Source organism: Engystomops pustulosus, chromosome 1 (assembly GCF_040894005.1).
Source record: "Engystomops pustulosus chromosome 1, aEngPut4.maternal, whole genome shotgun sequence".
Taxonomy (NCBI): domain Eukaryota; kingdom Metazoa; phylum Chordata; class Amphibia; order Anura; family Leptodactylidae; genus Engystomops; species Engystomops pustulosus.
The window spans coordinates 49,523,826-49,545,407 of record NC_092411.1 but is presented as its reverse complement, the minus strand read 5'-3'; the positions used below and the strand labels follow the sequence as shown (position 1 = coordinate 49,545,407).

Genomic DNA, 21,582 nt, shown 5'->3' with positions numbered 1-21,582 from the left:
GTAAAAAGTAGCAGCGAGTGATTTCATTATATCCCTTATTCACACTGAACGGATCATGTTTACATGCAACCAGCAGTTATTCCTCTTTGCTCGCTATTCTCAGTTCACAAAAATGGTATTTCTCTAGTTTTGATAATTAATATTGACACCTTTTATTAGTTCCATTTAGACAAAGCGGCAACAAGATTTAATATCATTAAATCACTAATTGGTAATAATGTGATATTAACAATATTTTCATTTTGCACTCACTTTTTCAAGGAGGAACCGAAAAGCAAATTACATAAAGGATATCAAACACATATTTAATTTATTTCTGCTCTTAAAATTCACAATCTATGATTTTTATATAGATTTTTGTTCAAAATGGCAATTAAATGGAATTTCTTTCCCATAGGATAGGTCATTATAGTTGGTCAGTGGTGGTATACCACACAAATCAGAGACTGATGCAGACAACTTTGTGTGGGGTGTATCGACCACTCATGCTTTTATTTGCTTTAATAAGAGCTACATCTGAAGGCCCATATGGTACTAAAGGAGCAGTGTTCTTCTGACTTAGTCTTGGGTTGTTCGGTCTTTATTTTTTACTGACCAGCTTTTAACAAATTATCCTATGGATGGGTTCTGAATAATTATTTCAAAGAAATTCATTTAATTTCCTTGGATCACAATATTGGTGTTTAAATTTTGGGGTAGCCAAAAAAAAGTGCATTTGTTGGGAATATTGTTGGGATCTATACTATTTTTCAAAATTATTTATAGTTTACATTGCTTAAACTTGGTCCACTTTTTACTCTAGAGTTGGTACAGATTCTTGCAGATTCACCTGAATAACATGCGGTTATGCAAGGGGTATATTAATCTTGAGCCGAGTTGAGCCTCTCGCCTCAGGGAGCACCACTACAGAAGGTGCAGCATCTTGGGTTCAGTCACTATACAAAGCAGGACTTGCTGCACTAGTGACATCAAGAACAGAAAGTGACGCTAAAGGCAATCAGTAGTGTCTACACATCTGATGTCAGCATGGGTGGAAGAAAAACTGCTTCAAAAATAACTTAATGCATATTTCAGTATTGTATGAAGGAGGGCAACTTTCTATAGTTTCCTTCAGGCAGTAGAGATGTAAAGGTCAACCTCAAGTACCGGTATATAGACAGTGTGCAGGTAGGAGGACCAATGTAGACCCTTGCCTGAGTGAGCCCCCAATAATGTGATATTGATGATGTAGCTTATGTAGCCATTCATATTTTAACTTTAAATGGGGACTAACTAAAAAAAAAAGTAATTTCTCATACATTTTAATAATATCTAGTTCATTACACACATGACTTATTAGCAGCAATTTACATTTTTGAGAGCTGATCCTTGCACTGATCAGTAGATTAAGGCTCTTTAATTTTTAATTCGACAAAGGGTGAAATTATTTGTGAAAATCAGCAAAATGAGTGGACATGTTGGAGAGTTAAAATCCTATTTCATACAGATTTTTTCTGCAGCGAGTGAATGAGATTTGGGTAAATCTCATCCAATTCTCTGTAATACGGTGCTGGCTTTCTGTTGGTGTATCTGTCATATGTGGATAAATCCTAATGGTAGTAGTGAAGTCACAGATCTCATGAAGCATGTAGTTAGTAAAATTAGCTAAATCATAGCTGAATATTTTTTTGACTGAATTTTGGTATAGTTATTGTATTGTATACTATGACATGTATTGTAGTTATTGTATTGTTTACTATGACATGTATTGTAGTTATAGTATTGTATACTATAACATGTTGTTTTTGCTGTTCCTCTCTCCTAGGAAAGATATTCTCCGGTTTCTGGATGCAGAGCGAGATGTTTCTGTAGTCAAAAGCAGTTTCAAGCCAGGAGATGTAATTCATTATGTCCTGGATAGACGTCGTACCCTAAATATTTCACGGAATCTTCACAGCCTTTTACCTGAAGTATCCCCAATGAAGAGTCGCCGATTTCAGACTTGTGCAGTCGTGGGGAATTCTGGAATCCTTCTCAACAGTGGATGTGGCAAGGAGATTGACAGCCATGACTTTGTAATAAGGTGAGCCGCTGTCTGTTTCTAGAGATTATCTCTTCATATGTATCATAGGAGCTTATCAGTCTGTATTGCTTGACGCCAGTTTATCAGCGTCACAAAGTGAAGAGAGCTGGGACTAGATGGACTGATGTATTTCAAAATGTTCTTCACCTTCAGAAGTACTGCATTTAGAGGCAGGTGATATTCATTGATAGTTTGTAGTTATAGAGCATATGATAAATTAATATTTGTCATTTACTTTATTGCTTTGAATAGACTTTATTGTGGCCCATACTCCATATAGTCCCACTAACCTCTGAGACCAATTTACAAAAACATGTACAGGCTGTAAAAACAGCTACAAAGACATATGTGTCAGCAGATCTAGATCTAGTCTCATGTTTAGTTAGATTTCTCTTCTGCTTCTGCTTTGGCTCCTTACGGTCGCTTTTCACATTTTTGGCAAATAGAACAACTTAGTTTTCCATTCATTTTGTGTCCATGAAATTAAAAGTAAAATCGTGATATGAATAGACTTGGGGGTCCTTTCAGAGCTTAAAGGGAACCTGTCACCAAATTTTTCACAAATATAGTTAGTGACAGGTTTCCATTGTGACCTGTTCACTAAATGTTAGCTAACAATTATTTATTAGAACACTAAGAAAAACTGAAATATCACATAAGTATTCAGACCCTTTTCTCAGTATTGAGTAAAAACACCAGGATTTGGGAATCCTCTGCCATTCTTACTTGTAGATCTTCTCTAGTTCCCTGAGGTTGGATGGTGAATGTTGGTGGACAGAAATTTTCAAGTCTCTCTAGAGATGTTCAATTGGGTTTAGGTCCGGACTCTGGCTGGGCCAGTCAGGAATGGTCAGAGTGGGGTTTAGTCATTTGTCTTGTTGGAAGGTGAACCTTCAGCCCAATCTGAGGTTCAGAGAACTCTGGAAGAGGTTTTTATCCAGGATATCTCTGTATTTGGCCACATTCATCTTTCCTTTAATTGCAACCATTCATACTGCAGCTGAAAAACACCCCCTTAGCATGATGCTGGGAGTTGATGAGCAGTGCCTTGTTTTCTCCACATATATCGCTCAAATGGGGTTTTCCTATGGAAGAAAATTCTCAACCCCCTATTAATGTTAACATTTTAACCCTTAACATCACAATTTTACTCAGTTTTATTGCTGTTTTAGCTCCTATAACTCAGTCATAGTCGGTGTAAAATTCCAGGGTGTTGGTGAGAGCTGACAATGTGGTTAGATTATCAGGGTACAGGGTTATATACACTTTCATTTACCTCCTGAACATTGTACTAGTATCTGACACATAGAAAGAGAGATGAGACAGATCAGAGATGATGAGTTCCATTGATGCCTATTGCTGACAGTCAGTACTGCTACATTTCTGCTATTCCACAAAACACTAGGTCTGCTATGCCTTCCCATATAAAGAACTTATCTGTCTGTAGATTGTAGCTCTCCTCAGGCTGCTGCTGGTAGGAACTTAACGTATGTGTATCACAGAAAGAAGACAATGTATGTGTCGGTGAGAGCTCCGTCCTGGAATGCAGGGGGCAGGACTAGAGTGCAGGAAGCAGAAAGAGAGAGAGAAACTCAGCTCTAGGGCGGTCACACAGAAATCCAAGATGGCTTCCCCGACCCTAAGTCAGACGTTACAGGGTCATGTCTAGGGGCAACTGAAACTGTGTACACCAGGACTGATGGAGACCGGTTGGAATTATATCTGTGAAATGCTGCATTTTTGTTAATAACAGTGAATAAGAGAATCTGTTAATTTGTTTTCCCGATTACATTTAAGAAACTTGTCTTCGTGGGAATACCCCTTTAAGGATTATAGAGGCCACTGTGCTCTTGGGAACCTTGAGTGCTGCATAAATTCTTTTGCCAACTTGGCCATTGTGATTTGCCACAATTCTGTTTCTGAGCTTGGGCAGTTCCTTAGACCTCATGATTCTCATGTACTCTGACATGCACTGTGAGCTGTGAGGACTTATATAGACAGATTTGTGCCTTTCCTAATCAAGTCCAATCAGTTTAATTAGCAGCTGGAAGGAGTAGAACCATATCAGGGAAAATCAGAAGGAAATGGCTTCTGACTCTGCAAGAAGCACTTCACCCTCCCACTATGTGCTAAAACTAGTTCTGCAATGAGATTACATCAAGCATAAGTAGGGGTGAAGTGCTGAGGGAGCAGAGGGGAGGGAGAGAGAGTGTAACAGCCTATGAAGATACAGCACTGGAGGCTCTAGTAACGCTTCCCAGGGCTCTTCTGTATTATTAGCATCATTTGAAAATTTGATTTTAGAAGGAAGGAAGTCATGGATAATAAACATACTTACGGTATTTCATCTGCTGATTAAAGTGAAGTGGTGTCTGTTGTAACTTACTAACTTTACTTAGTAAATACTGTTACTATGGTTCATTGCACTTTCTTAGTTTCATGTTTATGACCTTTCTGGTGTGTGAGTGTATTGTTACTTCGTTCCTCTTTCCCAGAAAACATTAAGTCAGCCTTTACATAGGGGGCATCCCTATTCCTGATAAGCCTGTTGCCCAATGTAATGATCCGCCTCCCCATTCCAGAGGACCACCCCAGTGCAGGGATGGTGCGGAAAAAAGGTTACTCTGTGGATGCTGCGTATAATGGGACTTTGAAATGAGGTTGTGGCTGGAGAACTACAACTACATCAAGGGGCATGGAGCAGGGACTGTGACTTTTTGGTGCGGCACTTCCGCAGCCAATTGAGGGACCAATTTATTTAGTGTCCGTAATAACTCATATATTATGTTTCCAAATGCGAGTTGTGATGTAAAATACAATCGCATCAGAAATAGATATACATTAATATGAAAACAGATGATGCGTATGATATGATATGCTATAGATATGAATTTTATTGAGCAGAAAAATCTTTTTTTAAAAACACAGATCTGGGTAACACAGGACCCAATATGTGGGAACAGACAGAGTGTAAATTCATAATGAAAATGTAACATGATTAAATAAATAAATACATACACCAATGTGGCAAAGAGTATGGGGGTCATTTACTAAGGGCCCGAATCGCGTTTTTCCGACGTGTTTCCCGAATATTACTGGTTTTCCCTGAATTGCCCTGGGATTGTGGCGCATCGGTGCCGGCATGCACGCGACGGAAATCGGGGGGCGTGACCGTCGGAAAACCTGACGGATTCTGAAAAATCACCGTATTTTAAAAAAAAATAAAAAATGTGTCGCCTGACACGCACTTACCTGCACCAAGTTTAGTGAACTCCGGCGGACCTCGACGGACTTCAGTGCAGCAGCGACACCTGGTGGAAATCAGGCGCACTACCTTAGTGAATCGCCGGAAGACACGAATCAGCGTCGGAGAACCCGCCGCTGGATCGCGAATGGACCGGGTAAGTAAATCTGCCCCTATATGTTAAACTAATAAAGTTATAGCAATACAATACAAGAAGATTAAATCTAGACCCAGCACATCGGTAGTAACCCAGCTGGGTAAGTAGCCACAAGAAAACAGGTAAAAACCTAATGCATAGACCCAAAAACCTGGGTTTAGACAGTTCCTTTAAGCATTTAATGGCTGACAGTGTCTTGGTAAATGCAAAATAAATGACTCATTTCTCGTTGTTTATAGTTAGTCTTTCTATATTTGGAAGAAAGAACAGAAGGAAGTTCGCATGTTGAAAGCCATTACTCTAAATGTAACCTTCTAGTGTTGATGTGAATCGCTCACAGTCGTGGGGTGGTTATAACAAGTAGGGCCTATCACCTAGATACTGTGCTGACCATGGTGCTTTCCAGTATATATAATTAGCATCTGCCGCATATAAACTATACTCCTAAAGGATTTTATTGCTTAATATTTAAAAAAGAAACTTTGAGAGTGACTCTTCCAAAATCATTACAATCTACAAATAGATTCTATTCTGCAAATAGATATTCCATGCAATGTATATTGCTATAGAACTGCCCAAAAATATGCAGTTGTGCCGTATTAAGGCTTTTTTTTTTTTTTTTTAATGAATTTCACTATGTGCTCCAAAGGCCAAATCCACTTAATTATTTGGCTCAGTCTGATCAAAAATGTATATAGTCTTTAAAAAACACTTGTAACTACTTTTTCATACTTCACTTTACAGTTGTATTAGTGTAATTTTTGCTAGAGAAGTTGCCATTCGCACTGTTTGACATTTTGATATGTTTATCATAAAGGGAAATATTTTTATTTTTGATGGATGAGAAGTCGTTTTAACGCCTGTACAAGCACCATAGATGCTTGTCATTTACATTTATTAAAAGTTCTGCATCACTTTATTGATACTCCTGACCATTAAATGGCTGCAGATGACGGGTCATGTGATCTCTATCTGTCCATGAGCAATCGCCCTCTCTGGGTCCTGGCAGGATGATGGTTCATGGACAGACAGAGACCACATGACCCTCCATCTACAACCATTTTATACTCAGGAATATCAATAAAGTGATGCAGAACTTTTAATAGATGTAAATCACATAATATCCTGCCCCCATACTTACACAAACATTACAAAAACATGAGGTAAAGTGGCCAACCCCTTTTAATGACCCCTTGACTTACCACTCATAAAGTTTCATAAATCTGTCCCCCCTTTTTTTTTTACTTTTCACAGATTACTGCTGGTCACTCAAATATTAGGCAGAGGCATAGGAGAGAATATAACCTGCTGGCTGACAGATCATTGTTTTCGGCTCCGCAGGAGACCATCTGAGCTTTAGGGTAGAAATTCCAATTTGATTTTGCTCTTAGTGTACTTGTAATATTGGTAGATGAAAAAGCTGCTGGCGATTTTCAGAATTTTTAGTTTTCAGAAACTAGAATTTCTTTATACAAGAAGGTGCATATATTTTTGTGCACATTGTACAGTGATACTGTATCTCGGGTCTTCTAGTCTTCTGCTATCGGACACAGTCCTAGTTCTGGAACTTAAAAGATTTTATTAGTCTCTGGGGTTTGGGGTTTTTTTGGCATTCGGCCCAAATTGATTTCTTTCATATCCACTTAAGCGCTTGTAAATACTGTATGGATGGCTGAGCCTTTGCCTGTTGGGCATTCTTCTGTGCTCTCAGACCGTTGGGAAATGTACTACAGAGGATGGGCCGACAATGCAGCAGACAAAATCAGTCTGTGACTAGAATTGAAAGCTCAGGCTCAAGGACAAGCTGAGGTTGAACATTCCGTGACGGCAGGGAAACACCATTTATAATAATAAAAAATGATAACTTGTTTGATAATATTTAACATATCATTTTGAGTCCCTATTACTGTACATGCTGTGCTGCTCTGCCCAATGATTACATATGTTTTACTACCAAAATAACTGTACTTGAGGAAATGAGAACAGTTGCAAGTAAGGGCGTAACAACTAAATGCTCAGCCCTATGGCAAATATTTTGGTTGGCCTCCTAAGGACATCTCCATGCTCCCCAGTGTAAGGGAATACTTTCTGGACAAGTTAAGGTAAAAAATATTTTTTAAAAGAGCTGAAGGGAAAATTTAGAAGTGTCCCAGACTCAGAGAAGGTGTGCACGAATGAACATATTGGGGGAAAATGTATTATTGTAGTAACCACAGTCTGAGTGTAAATGTCTAGCAATATAGTGTAGCAATAGCTGTAGTAATGGTTGATTTGCCCCATTTTTGTGACTTTTGCCTACATACTCCCCCTTTTGACTTTTTATATCAAACTTATCAAGTGAGTTCAAAGAGAGTCCAAGACAAATTTATGATGGGCAACTGTTCAGCAAAGTAGCAAATTGGAGCACAAAACCACTGAAGTCCCCTCCTGGTGTAAGTAATGCTAAGGAACCACTTGCACCGAAATATGCGACTATTGTGCAATATCTCATTTATCATCAAGACAGTCCATCCAATCTTTAAGTGCAAGATGTCTACCTAATTATATACTATCCTGTTGGCCTTACTAGTATGTTCTTTACCACTGTGCTATGTAACTTAATTGTTTTTATCTGTCTTTTTGTTGTATTATTGCATTAGCTTTTGCAGTTTTTAGTTCTAAGTTGTGATAATTTTTGTTATCCTGTGAGGAGTGTCTGGGCTTCATTTAAGGCTGGTTTTGTCATTCGGTCTTTGCTAGGTATTGTTGTATCTGCAGTATATACCTGGCTCTGTTCTGTGGGCACATCTATACTGTCTAGTTTTACTTTCTTGTTTTTGTTTTTTTTCTGTTTATCATTCTTTATTGTGAAGTTGGTTCAATAACGGTGTACATACAGTATATAGCATTCGAAGTTACATAGAATTACATAAGCAAATTGTAACAGTAACAACAGTGGTTTAGTTATTTTACAATAGTGTATAACCAATGACATGCTCAGGAAGGAGCGCATGAGATAATGCATTCAGCAGTTATATGTCAGAGGTTCATTACATGTCTGAATTTAAGTAGTAAAAAATATATCTATAATCATTTTAATAGTAACAAGGACGGGGAGGGAATTGGGTTAAAGGTGTGGGAGGGTAAAGATATGGGTGGGGGGAGGGCTATCCAGATATTCAGTATCGCTTATCTATTCGACTTATATTAGGACAATTTGCTTAGTCTGGGAGTGAAAGGAATGCTGCTGTCTTTTGAAAAGCTATCCACGGGGACCAGATTTTTAGGTATTTTTTTGTGACTTTTTTGTTTTCCGCCATGAGCTCTTCCATTTTTTGTAAGTGGAGTATTTCTTGGAACCACTCTGTGATTGAAGGAGCTCTGGTGAGTTTCCAAAGTCTTGGAATCACCGAACGTGCGGCTGTTAGCAGAAAGGAGAGCAGCTTATGTTTGTTGTGGTCTAGTTGATTTGGAAAAATGGAGAGAAGTAGTAAGGAGGGATCATTGGGGATTATGTGGTTCAAGATGTTTGAAATTATGTCACAGACTTGAGTCCAGAAAGGTTGCATGATTTTACACTGCCACCAGATATGGGACATTGTACCTTCAGTGAGCTTACATCTCCAGCACTCGTTGGGACTGGAGGGATAGATTTTATGGAGCTTGGATGGGACTTTCTTGTTTTTTATGACCGTGGTGAGAAATTCTGTGAGGTTTGTTTGTTCTCTTGTATTCACTCACCACTTTCCTGTCTGTTCCTCTTTGTTTGTGTTTATTTAATAGTGAGTGTTTTGAGGACCTGCTCTGGTTTACCCACTATTCCTCTTCTCCCTATTGCCCTCCTTCCTGTAATCAGCCTTAGTTGTATGTTGGTGAACTAGCAATCCAAGCATGCACACAAAGTTTTTGTTTCGTTAAGGATCCCCAAGTTTGGCACTCCAGACCCTAGTATCCTTTAGTCCATTTCCCTAATATCTGGAAAGGTCTTCGCGTTCAGAGAGAGAGAAGTTGTCGGGTCCGGAACTAGCCCGGCTAAGCTGTCCATCAACGCAGGCAGGGACTAGCTTAGCCTTGGAGTAAGGGACAGTTTTCCCTTCCCTGTTTCCTTAGTTCTGCTTCCTCTATATGTTTTTCTGCTTCTTTATAAAGCGTGACAACTCCCCCCCCCCCTCCTTTCCCCAATTGTTCTCTGTTGTGCGGGTTAGGATCTTTAGACCTCTACTGCATATGGTTATGTTCTTATAATCCAGTGCACCTTATAGTCCAAAAAATACAGTACTTGTTATGATCAGGGTTCAGTCATAGATTCAGGTCGGTGGTGCAGAACAAACCTGGGGTACTAGGTTCAGCTTACACTGTAATTGCAAGTAAATTGCCCTATACACACTGTTTTTAGGATTTGCACACACATTATCCTTGATGGGAATTTAGATGTTTCCTTTTCTGATCTTTGACAAAAAATGAGCACATGTCAAAGTTCAGTCCAAGGTAACTGAACGCTGCCTAGATATGAACCTGCACCTTTTTTCTTTTTCCTCCAATAATTTAAAAAATCTCAATGTAAATGGAGTTTTAGACACCCTGGAAAAATATTCACCATTTAATACAACACTAAAAGATTAACCTTTTAATATCATTACTTGTGAGATGTGAGTCAGCTACTCCATATAATCCTGTAAGTACTAGACATTGTATCTAGCTGCTGTTCCTGTACAACATAGGAAACATCTGCTTTTCCCAGTGTTTCTTATGAAGGACATGAGTAGGTGGTTTAAAAGGCTTTATTTTATTAACAGTCCACAATTGTTAGTGCTGGCAACTAACTCATGCAGATAAGAAGCAACGATCAGTGTAGGCGCAGCAGCAGCGATGACTTTCTACCACAGATGTTCTGTCGGTTCTTGACTTGTGGTTAGAAGATTCTACTATTAGTTCATCATTAACGGAAATGGAAAAAAACAATGATAGAACAGCAGAGGAGCTAAAGCAAACTGTCAAAGCCTCAGAATTATAATAATAATTCCAAATCAATCAATGTACCCCTCACAATCTAATCAACCAACCAGTATATTTTTGGAGCGTGGGAGGAAACCGGAGGTTCCGGAGGAAACCCACGCAAACCCAGATAGAACAAACAAACTCTTTGCAAATGTTGACCTGGATGGGACTTGAACCCAGGGCTGCAAGGCTGAAGTGCTAACCACTGAAGCACCGTGCTGCCTAATTAATGTGTGCTTCTCAATCCAAAAAGCATCAGAACTGATGTCCATTCTTGTTACCTGGTTTATGTTGAAAATCATTGCATCCACAGAAGCTCTGTAATGGAGTCTAGGATACATAGTGATTGCTCTTCTGATGTGAATCTCTAATAAAAAGTGACTCCACATCAGGGCATGGTTCCTTCTTAAAATCCTCTGCCCTAGGACATGATGCAGTAACAGTTGATGTCCCATGAATACTGATATTTTGGGACTTGGTCAGTGGCGTAACTAGAAGCTGATGGGCCCCAATGCACAGTCTTTGCCAGGCCCCGACTATAATGTATGGTTATAGTAATAGTCTTCTCATATGGGAAAGTGACAACATAAGGGCCCCCTAAACCTCTTGGGCCCGGTCGTGACTGCAACCTCTGCACCCCCTCAAGTTACGCCCCTGGACCTGGTCAATTGTTAGCATTAGGGTTTAGCTTTATACACAAGTTGTGCCATTCCTTATAGTAACTGCTACAGGAGACAACATTGTTTTCAGATGAGGACTTTCTTTTAGGGTTACATGAGGAACCAAGGTATTTGAATAACGGTATATTGATGTCTTACAAAGTTAGACATTTATGCCGTAAGACATATAAACACTGAAGTTTTGTGTTTAGAAATGTGTTATGACTTTCAAGAGGTAATAAATGTCATGCATGGCTTGTACACCGTGGCTGTAGGATGACATCCTCACCTATTGATACAGCCAATCATATTTTTAAAATATTTTGCACTAAAGAGCTTCCATCCCTGGATAAGGACCAACCGATACAAATATGCAGGTTACTAAACCCACACCATTGTCAGTTTATGCTTTAGACTTTATCCAGTTTCCTGTCACCCACAAACCAAATGTCTGATTGTGTGATTTTCATCAGAGTTTAGTCAGATTTCAGTCCTAGCACTATCTGTTACATCTGTGCTGGCGTCATACTCTCTCTGTAGACTACATCTGAGGATGTACTGATCGGCTTGTTATGTTTCACTCTGAAACTACTAGTATGAAAAGGGGTATATGTTTGTGGAATGCCTTGATTGATTTGCACACACTCATCAGTCTCCTGAAGCTCTGCTCCTGTTTATCAACAGTTTACTCGCTGTTACAGGCTCTCCATTCAGACTCATTATTTCCTTGCTATTTTTGGTCTGGATGTCAAAGCTCTGCTCCAATCATTCTTGTGGTCATCACATAAATCATCTGCTTGCATTTTGTTGTGTGCCTGCTATAGAGGCAGTTTGATTTTTTTTCTGATCTCTGTATACTGGCATCTAGGCCTTCTGCCTGTATTCAGACTTTTCTTCTGCCTTATGATTTTGTACTGCATTTGCCCTTTTTGTTGTGACCAGGCTCTGGAGACTATTCTTCGTTTCTTTTGTCTTGTCTTCATCTCCATGTTTTCCACTTAAGTGCAGTGAAGGAACGTCTTCTATTTGTTCCTTACCACCTAGGGTAATGTGAGACAAGTAAATAGGTACAGCTGGGGATTAGTCTGAGGGCGCACTGTGTCTTTAGTCTGTTCCTAGATCCTGGATAACCCCAACCATCCATTTTTGTAGTCCGTGTCATCAGAGTTGTCCTTGAAACATGTGCTTAAAAAAAAATGACCACACTAGAATGACATCTTAGTGCCGTCTTTTTTTCTTTGCTGCATTTTTATCTTATAGGATCAACTGACTGTGAAAAGTGTCTTATGTCTACATGGCACAATAGACTATCGATGAGCGAGGTTTGTTTGCTGTGCTATGTATACTTAACAATCATACAGGAAAATCATTCAAGGACAAGGGAAGTTAGTTTGAGGATGAACCTTGGGTTCTACTTCTCCTGCTGGTCATTTGAATGGTCTTGATTGCTGTAAAGCAAGTAGTACTGCGGCTAGGATACTGCTTCATCTAACTAGACCTAGCAAAGTCCAAGGAATCCATTGACTTTCCCTTGTACATTGCAACCCAATTTGTAGAGCATAAAAATTTTGGTAGACAATAAGGAATACTAATAAGTCCATCTTACATTTTTTTTATTATTACCTTTCTGTATTGTTATTGTTTTATTTATGACAATTCAAATGACAATTTGTAGAAACCTCGGAGATGTGACCCACTTATCTATACTGATACATGATAGAAACCCTAGAGGGAAGGCTGGAGGGATAGAAGACATGTAGACTAAACAAAGCAGTAGGGTTACACAAATCTCTGAATCGGTTAAAACCCAGAAAAACATGGGATTTCTCAGCCAGTTGGTTGCCTTGACAACAATTCTCAATGTCCCCTGTGACCACACTAATAATTTTAAAAGCTCGCAGAAGAGTAGGAAGGAACAGGTATGTTTACATGTATACAGGATTGTTCTTGCCTAACGCTAAGCTTCATCGTCGAGACACATATTATCATATCATCCAGTCATAAAGGTTCCTATTACAGGTCAGAAGTGAACAATATATATTTATCCAGAACAAGAGACTGTATAATCTAAAGACTATATATATATATATATATATATATATATATATATATATAAATGTAGTAGCTCCTGGGTCCGAGCACACAATATCTCAATGGCAACCATTAAGTCTGTTATGACCTGATATGTCACAATAGTTTGTCACTGAATTACTTGCAGCGGACCTACATATTTTACAAACCTGAAATATTTTTTATTGTGCATTTTATAGTACTTTTATAGTTTGTTTAGTTGCATTTTACAAGATTCTATTGCAGTTTCAGTATCAAGGTATGTAATTCCTAATACAGACATAAGCTAATAATTGGCATTTTAAACCTTTCATTTAAAGGGGACGTCTAATAAATCCTGAGGTCTATGCACGGAGCGCCGCCATATAGTAAATCTCCAAGTCTCCAAATCTGCAGTTGGGAGGAGACCTGTGACGCTCCTCACCCTCTCAGTAGCCTTATTGCTATTGAGACCGAATTAATCAGAGATTTTCATGAATAGCAGAAAAAGAGCAAAGGCAGGAAAATGAAGCCATAGCCAATGGAAGTGGAGAATGAAGAATTATTTTTTTTTACAATTTTTTTTTTTAAGTTTTCCAAAACTTTAGTACCATCGTAAAACATTTGATGTGTGCATTCTTACTTGCTATACATCTACCATACATCTAGTTTAAGTTTGATAATGAAGCATAATGCTTTTGATCTTTAAATGTTCAGTATAATTCCTATACTACTGTATTATATTACAGGTAAAAGTAGAGCACTTTGAGGAGGAAAGCTGATCATCTGAGTTTTAGACTTCACTATTTGTCATAAAATGTCATAAAAAATTACCTGTACTTGAACTACATCCCAAATCATTGCCTGGAAGTATTTATGTAGTAGAACATTCTTAAACTTCCGATTTTGCATCAGTGAGATGCCTAGAACATCTGTAGCTTAGGAACAGTTGTAGGAACATAACTCCAATAGTTCCTGGATTTGATCTCTGCATTTAAACAATATTATTAACACACGTTCCAACTCTGTTACTTCTGCACTTTTTTATGCCCTGATGGTGCAACACAGATAACAGGGCAGGATTCTTTTTCTATTTTAAAGGAAACCTACCATTTGATTTGGAGGATCATATCTAGTGTAACCCCTGTGCTGAGCGGTTTTGCTGAAAAAACAATTATAACGTTATGATAATGAAGCTCTGTCTCTTCTATGGCTCCTTCAGCGCTTGATTCAGCACGTCTCCTAGCACGTGAGTTTTTCACTGCAGGAGAGGATGATGCAAACACTTTTCTTCCTGCCAGACAATATAATCAATTTCTGCACCACCTCTCAGCTTTTGTGTATTAGTGATACAGCTCAGGATGATTAGACATGCTTGACGAACTGCAATTTATAATTCCAAGCTCCCTTGTGTAATGTGTTGATCGAGGCAGCCATGCTGACCCAGCTTTCCCAAGGTCCTGAATGTTACAATAGTTTTTTATTCAGCAAAACCTTAGCTGAGGGATTAACCAATATATTATCCTGCATCAGTGTAGCTACAGCATTCTCTAAGTTTGTTTGCTTCATAATGCATGAAATCAAATGGTAGGTTTCCTTTAAGGCACTTTTACAATGGCCTAGAGTTGTAAAACCAACCTATAAGAAAAGTAGGTGGAATTCTTTAAATTCACTTTTATGTTCTCTTTTTTTTTCCCTCTCCCAACCCTTCACAAAAATGTGGAGCAGACATTATAGGGACGATATGCACACAAAGGCCAGAGAAGTCATATCAACCAAAAACGGCAAATACTTTAGTTTCGCTTGACATTTAGACATTTCTGCATCAGTGCCTGACATTTATGCAAAAAAGATCTGCTCTCATGTACAATGCATTGCATCTGACAAAGCTTGACATGGATCCAAGTATGTGGCACAATATTCCACAATGGAGTAAGTAAGCTGTATACGTTTTATTAGCCATGATTTCTATATGCATAGTGAGATTGTCTATCAGTAGTCTACACCAAAGGATGGATTTACCCAATCTCCAAGACTGCGATCAGGAGGATCAGGCAGGGCTAGATTCTCCAGACCTTCAGTCTATAATACGCAATCACTTTTTATTTAGAATTTTCCATTATAAAAAGTGAGTTTTATATTCCAAAATATAGGGTATATTGTCAAACCTTAAACATGTTGTGGGTTTTTCTTTCTTTCATTGTACTTTGCACATATACAGTGAAATAATGACTGAGTAAGGTCATTGAGGGCAAATGGATTTCCCCTAGATTTCTGTGTCTCAGGCTCCAGGGAAGTTGTTGGATGTGGTGGAAAGCAGAGGCCAAAATAAAGGGGTTTGGGAAGAGGTTGCGTTTTCCAATCCCTGTTCCATCTCAGGATTTTGAACCACAATACTGTGCCATCAGCTGCACCTGCTAAAAAAGCTGCCGACTATGGCCTCACTCTCTCAGTCTCTTGAAACTGCCTGCAAAATGCTGCATGAGAGCTGAGGACTCAAAGTCTGAGACTGTAAACATGGCTGAGAGTTTTGCCTGTCCAGGGTCTGGTAGGAAGGCACCTAGTATAGTCAGGATTGACTGTGTTTAGTTATAGCTCGGGCAAGCATATTTTGTGTTTTGTTATGTGTCGGAGAAAGGTTATGAGTTTGTTTTGCTTTTTTTTATCACGGGCCAGTCCCATTTTTTAAACTTTTAAAGTTTTTATCCCTTTCTCGGTCTGTTAAAGACTCTCCAAGCAGGGACTCTCCAAGCAAACATGTCATGATTCCTCTGTGCTATGAGATGCTGTGTGCTGACAATGTGCTTAGATTATCAGGGTACAGGGTTTATCTACACTTTCATTTAGTTTCTGAACATTGTACTAGAGAAGAGAGCTGAGATCCATGAGATGGATATAAAACACAATGACACTCTCAGCTTGGCTATAACACACAGAGTCAGCTCTGCTATACTTATTTCCCCTGCTATAAAGATCTTATCTTATCTGTAGCTTGTAGTGTAAGTTACTACACACTGTTTGCCAACAGGAAGTGCCTGTGTCTGAGCTTGTCTTGTAATGCTCGGGGGAAGTGCTGGTGGCAGACAGCACACTGTCCTGCAGACAAGAGAATCTGCCCTGTCTGAACATAGTCAGAAGATTTAGAGTCAGTTCCAGAGGCAACCAAAATTGCAAAGACCAGAATTGATAGAGAGAGGTTAGAATTATATCTGTGGATTGCTGTACTTTGGTTAATAACTGTGATTTTTATTTTGTTATCCTGAATGTATATTTAAGAATCTTGTCTTCATGGGAATTAATTATCTAAATCCTGACATTTGTGCTCATCGCACATGACTCGAGATCGATGCAGAATTCACCCCAGTAGTAATTTCATAGCCATTACGCAAGCATCAGAAAAACCAGACAAAAATGTCTGATTTATTTTTAGGCCACAATTTTGCTGCGGCGGGTGGTCTTTGCATCGCAAAAGTTGATTCACCATCAGGATCCAAAGAACTGAAATGACATTATTTAGATCATAAATCCGCAGTGGAAAGCCATTTACACTGCTAACTTTTTTCAGCAGTGTGTAAGGGGTTTTTCATATATCATATACATTACACTGCTACTATATGTACAGCATGAAAACATCTGCATAATACACTATGGGCATTACATTTTTGTTTTGGGCCGATTGGTGTGATGTTGGGTTTCCCATCTCCACTAATTAACTACTTAACATCTATCCTATGAATAGGGACTTTTTATTAAGTTACATTTTAAACTATTTTTGGTTTATGGATTGCATTTTGTTTTGCTATAACAGCCAAATATTAGAAATAGAAATCTTCATTTTCTGCAATGTTAATTCCTCTTTGGGCTTATATTATCATATCTTTGTTTTTATTGTCCAGCTGTCAACTGGGCATAGCCCTAGGTAACATAGCAGTTAGTTTGGGTAGGTAAATCTTGGTGACTGATTCCCTTTAATGATGTATAGAGAGGGGCATGTAGCCCAGCAAATCTCTACAAATAGATTTTCTTTACATATTGAGAATAATATCATGCCATTTGCATGTTCCGTGCATTTTAATTAGTTATAAGGATATGCATTTTGTAACACACTGTAAATTATCAATTAACTGTAGAACATAAACCGCTTGATTCAATCTGTTTTAACTGCTTTTTTATGCTTCATTTATTGCACTTCAAATTTTATGACTCAATTAAGTTAAAAGTTTTGAAATGTTACAAGTTTGAAAAATAGTTCTGACTAAAAGTCTGACCTATAGATTACCTGTTCTAATACCTAATCCATATTATCAACCCACCAACCAATCGTAAATTTTAGTAGTTCTTGCTAAATACTAATGAGATAAAGACTTGTAGATTAATGAGAAGACATAAGTGTGTTGTACAGGGGTTCTGGAATCCAGTACATTCCGGTTTGGATCTATAACATGCCTTTCCTTTGTGGTGCCTATTAGTATTGATTTCCTGCTCTTTTGCAATTTACCTTGTTGTTATTTAATATGCTACCGGATAGCAATATTTTCACAATTAAATACATGCCCTAGGCTACCAGGACATGAACGTGTGTGTTCTTGGAGCTACAAACAATGGATCCATAGCAGTGTGGAATCGCATGTGGAAGTTGCATGTCCACAAAAACGGTCCGTTCATATTTCATCAGGTTTTGCAGATCCACCAATAAAAACAGATGTCACTAGCTTGCCCCAACCTGTTGAAGGGTCACATGATTGTGTTGCCTACCAAACGATCCGTTAATACCAAACACACCTGTGCATCATCCGCATGGATCCATGAAAAACACATTTAGGTGCATGGGTCCATTTAAATGTGGTATGTGTGGTATCCACAAAAAAATGACCGCACACAAGGTAAGACTATGGTCTACGCTAAATGTTGGTGTAGACATACTGAAATAATCACAATTGCTTGTGCACTACAAGAATGGCTGGACCATTATACTATATTATCCTCATAGAATGGAAGCTCTTGTGTCACCCCTTCATCCTCATAGACTGGAAGCTCTTGTATCACCCCTTCATCCTCATAGAATGTAAGCTATTGTGTCACCCCCTCATCCTCATAGACTGTAAGCTCTTGTCTCACCCCCTCATCCTCATAGACTATAAGCTCTTGTGTCACCCCCTCATCCTCATAGACTGTAAGCTCTTGTGTCACCCTCTCATCCTCATAGACTGTAAGCTCTTGTGTCACCCCCTCATCCTCATAGACTGTAAGCTATTGTGTCACCCCCTCATCCTCATAGACTGTAAGCTCATGTCTCACCCCCTCATCCTCATAGACTATAAGCTCTTGTGTCACCCCCTCATCCTCATAGACTGTAAGCTCTTGTGTCACCCTCTCATCCTCATAGACTGTAAGCTCTTGTGTCACCCCTTCATCCTCATAGGCTGTAAGCTCTTGTGTCACCCCCTCATCCTCATAGGCTGTAAGCTCTTGTGTCACCCCTTCATCCTCATAGGCTGTAAGCTCTTGTGTCACCCCTTTACCCTCATAGGCTGTAAGCTATTGTGTCACCCCTTCATCCTCATAGACTGTAAGTTCTTGTGAGCAGGGCTCTCACATCTATTGTTCCATGTGACTGTAGTTGTATATGTCCCCTATGATTTGTAAAGTGCTGCAGAATTTGTTGGCACTATATAAATAAAGATTATTATTATTATTATTATTATTATTATTATTATGGCATGCTTATACGTTTGTTCTTATTTCTTTAGGTGCAACTTAGCTCCTGTTGTGGAATTTGCTTCCGACGTTGGAACAAAATCAGACTTCATAACCATGAACCCATCTGTGGTACAAAGAGCATTTGGAGGATTTCGTAACGAAAGTGACCGGGCAAAATTTGTTCACAGACTCTCCATGCTTAATGACAGTGTTCTTTGGATACCAGCTTTCATGGTCAAAGGCGGAGAGAAACACGTGGAATGGGTTAATGCTTTAATTCTACAGAACAAACTCCGAGTACGAACTGCCTATCCATCGCTAAGGCTCATTCACGCTGTCAGAGGGTAAGTACCTGAAAATGACTACTCTATCTAGTGACAATTGATTTTGCCAGTAAATTTTTATCTAAAAGAATGATTTATGTGAAGGCTTGAAAAAGAAATCTATCATTTGACTAGTGGTGTGTGTTCATTTTGTAGAATAACTTTGCATTTGAGAACAATGTTGTGTAGTGATTTATGTTGAAAGCATGAACCCAGGCTATAAAGGAATATTATACTGTGCATTAGTGTTTAACCTTTTGTTATAGTCGCAGGTTTGACGAGAAAGATGACCATAATGTGAAAGATTTCAATATATTAACTTGTGTTTCAACAAAGGAAGAATAATTATTCTCAGTGGTACATCCCAGCGTGGAAGACTGAACAGCTATTCATTATGTCTCGCTGAAATGTGAAAGACGATAAAAGTTAGGAGAGAACGAGGGGAAATATGGAATACATCACATCTACACATTGTTTTATTGTCATGTGTCCTTACGTGTCCTTCATTTTTAATGTTTTCCCTCATAGTTTTCATATCTCCTGTTTCCTTCTCCACAATGTTGTTCCCTAGGTGCGTGATTTATTGTATCTATAAAGTACAAGAATGCAGCTTCAGATACACCGCTAGTCTGAAACAATGTAACATTGAAATATGAGCACTCTCCAATATGACTCCCGACTAGGAGAAAATTATGTTTTTGGATGTGGCCATTTGTATAATTTCAACATGCTGTATCCATATTATGTTATGGAGTTTAAAGTCATTTTAAAGAGTTGTATCTGATAACAGCATCATCTACAGTATACAATAATCCACATCAAAAACCACCAGGTTATAGTTATTTGTGTTACTTTTTGGACCCATGTAGGTGGAGGATAATATTGAGGCTTTGAACCAAATACACTTCAACTCCCACTACTACAGAATAAGACTGGGTCCTGCAGGGTGAAGAATGTAGCAAAACATCTTCTCACCCGAATTGGTACTCCAGTGGTTGTTGTCAGTTTTAGAAACTTGTCATAACTTGCTATATGCCTTCTGGCCTTGAAGTAATAACGTAACATACTCAGATTTTTTTATTCTAGCTTTACCATACTTCCTCTTGTTAAGGGAACCCGCCAGGGCGATTTGGGACACTAAACCACCCACATGTCCTTATGGAGCGGTGGTTTAGTGTCCCAAATCGCTCTTTGGCAAGTCCCAATGTGTGCACTATTAAAATAATAACGTTTCTGCTTACTTTTGTAAGGCACATAGCAGAGCTGACAGTATGTGTTCTAAGTGAGTTAGAAAGCGCTGAGTATTCTCATGGATCTCATCATCTGATCTGTCTCATCTCTCTTTTTCTATAGTGACTAGTATTCACTATACTAGTTAATGTTTAGAAGCTAAATAAAAGTGTATATAAACCCTGTACCCTGATAATCTAAGCACATTATCAGCACATAGCATCTCATAGTACAGAGGAATCATGAAGTGTCTGCTTAGAGACACTTCATGAATTATAACTGAATTATAGGAGCTGAAACAGCAGTAAGGGGTTAAAATTTGAGAACTTTCTTTCATGGGCAAACCCTTTAAGTAATTTTTTAAAAAACCCTGGGCAATCCTTTTCAACTTTATTCATCCAATAATGATCGATAGTGCTGCCCCTTTATAAGTAATATCACTTTCATCCAGGGAAAACCATGGAAACCTTTATTGGATGCCCTGCTACACTGTACCGCTATGTATATTTGGTTACTATGGGATGCTATGAACATGGCTTGCTATTTCAATTGCAGATGCTACCACACTATTTATCTGGACCTAATGCCACTTAAGGAGCTACAAGGACACTCCTTTTGCCAGAGAATCTGCAGCTTGGGTAACAGCTCCCCTTCAGGAGTGAGATAACATTAAATCCTCTATTTTATCATTGTGTAAGACCTATTTGTAATTGGTCACCCATTGTCCATTAAGAGCAACAAAAAAGATTTAGTCTCTCATAACTAGTAAAGCTTGTGCGTGCACTTTTCTGCTTTCTTCTAATATTGTGTATGTGGGCAGCTTGCCATATGTGCCCGCTGGGTTTTTCCACTAGCCCTGAAGTCATAATGTAAAACACTCATACTCTTCCTTCAGATTTTTTTTCTTCTACTTTTACCACATTTCCTGTCTTAAAGGACATTTCCCATCAGTTTACTGATGGAAGATGTGTTCTAATAAGAAGTTCCTGAAGAACGATGTTCCTCAGGACTTATTTTATTATAATACCTCTATATGCCTCATGTGTAGAGGTAGGAGGGGGGAGCATAAATTAAAATACGGGGCTCCCTGAGTCGCTCAAGTGACGTAGCCTTAGCACTCCAGGGTGCCTTGTTGTAGAGGAGAGCAACCAAAATTATTAAGAGAATGGGGGGACTAGAAC

The 21,582-nt window shown here is 38.7% G+C and overlaps 1 protein-coding gene across 4 annotated transcripts in view; it reads left to right on the top strand.

Annotated features, from left to right (window-relative positions):
* The window catches only part of ST8SIA4 (ST8 alpha-N-acetyl-neuraminide alpha-2,8-sialyltransferase 4), a 97,135-nt gene that overhangs the window by 44,327 nt on the left and 31,226 nt on the right, over positions 1-21,582 (top strand). For 2 of the 4 annotated variants that reach the window (XM_072140049.1, XM_072140039.1), the window contains exons 3-4: positions 1,805-2,062; positions 18,899-19,192. In XM_072140049.1, the coding sequence (XP_071996150.1) occupies positions 1,805-2,062; positions 18,899-19,192 (552 nt within the window). Of the gene's footprint in view, positions 1-1,804; positions 2,063-18,898; positions 19,193-19,437; positions 19,972-21,582 lie in introns of those variants that run through there. The other 2 variants (XM_072140066.1, XM_072140057.1) reach the window with 2 other exon arrangements.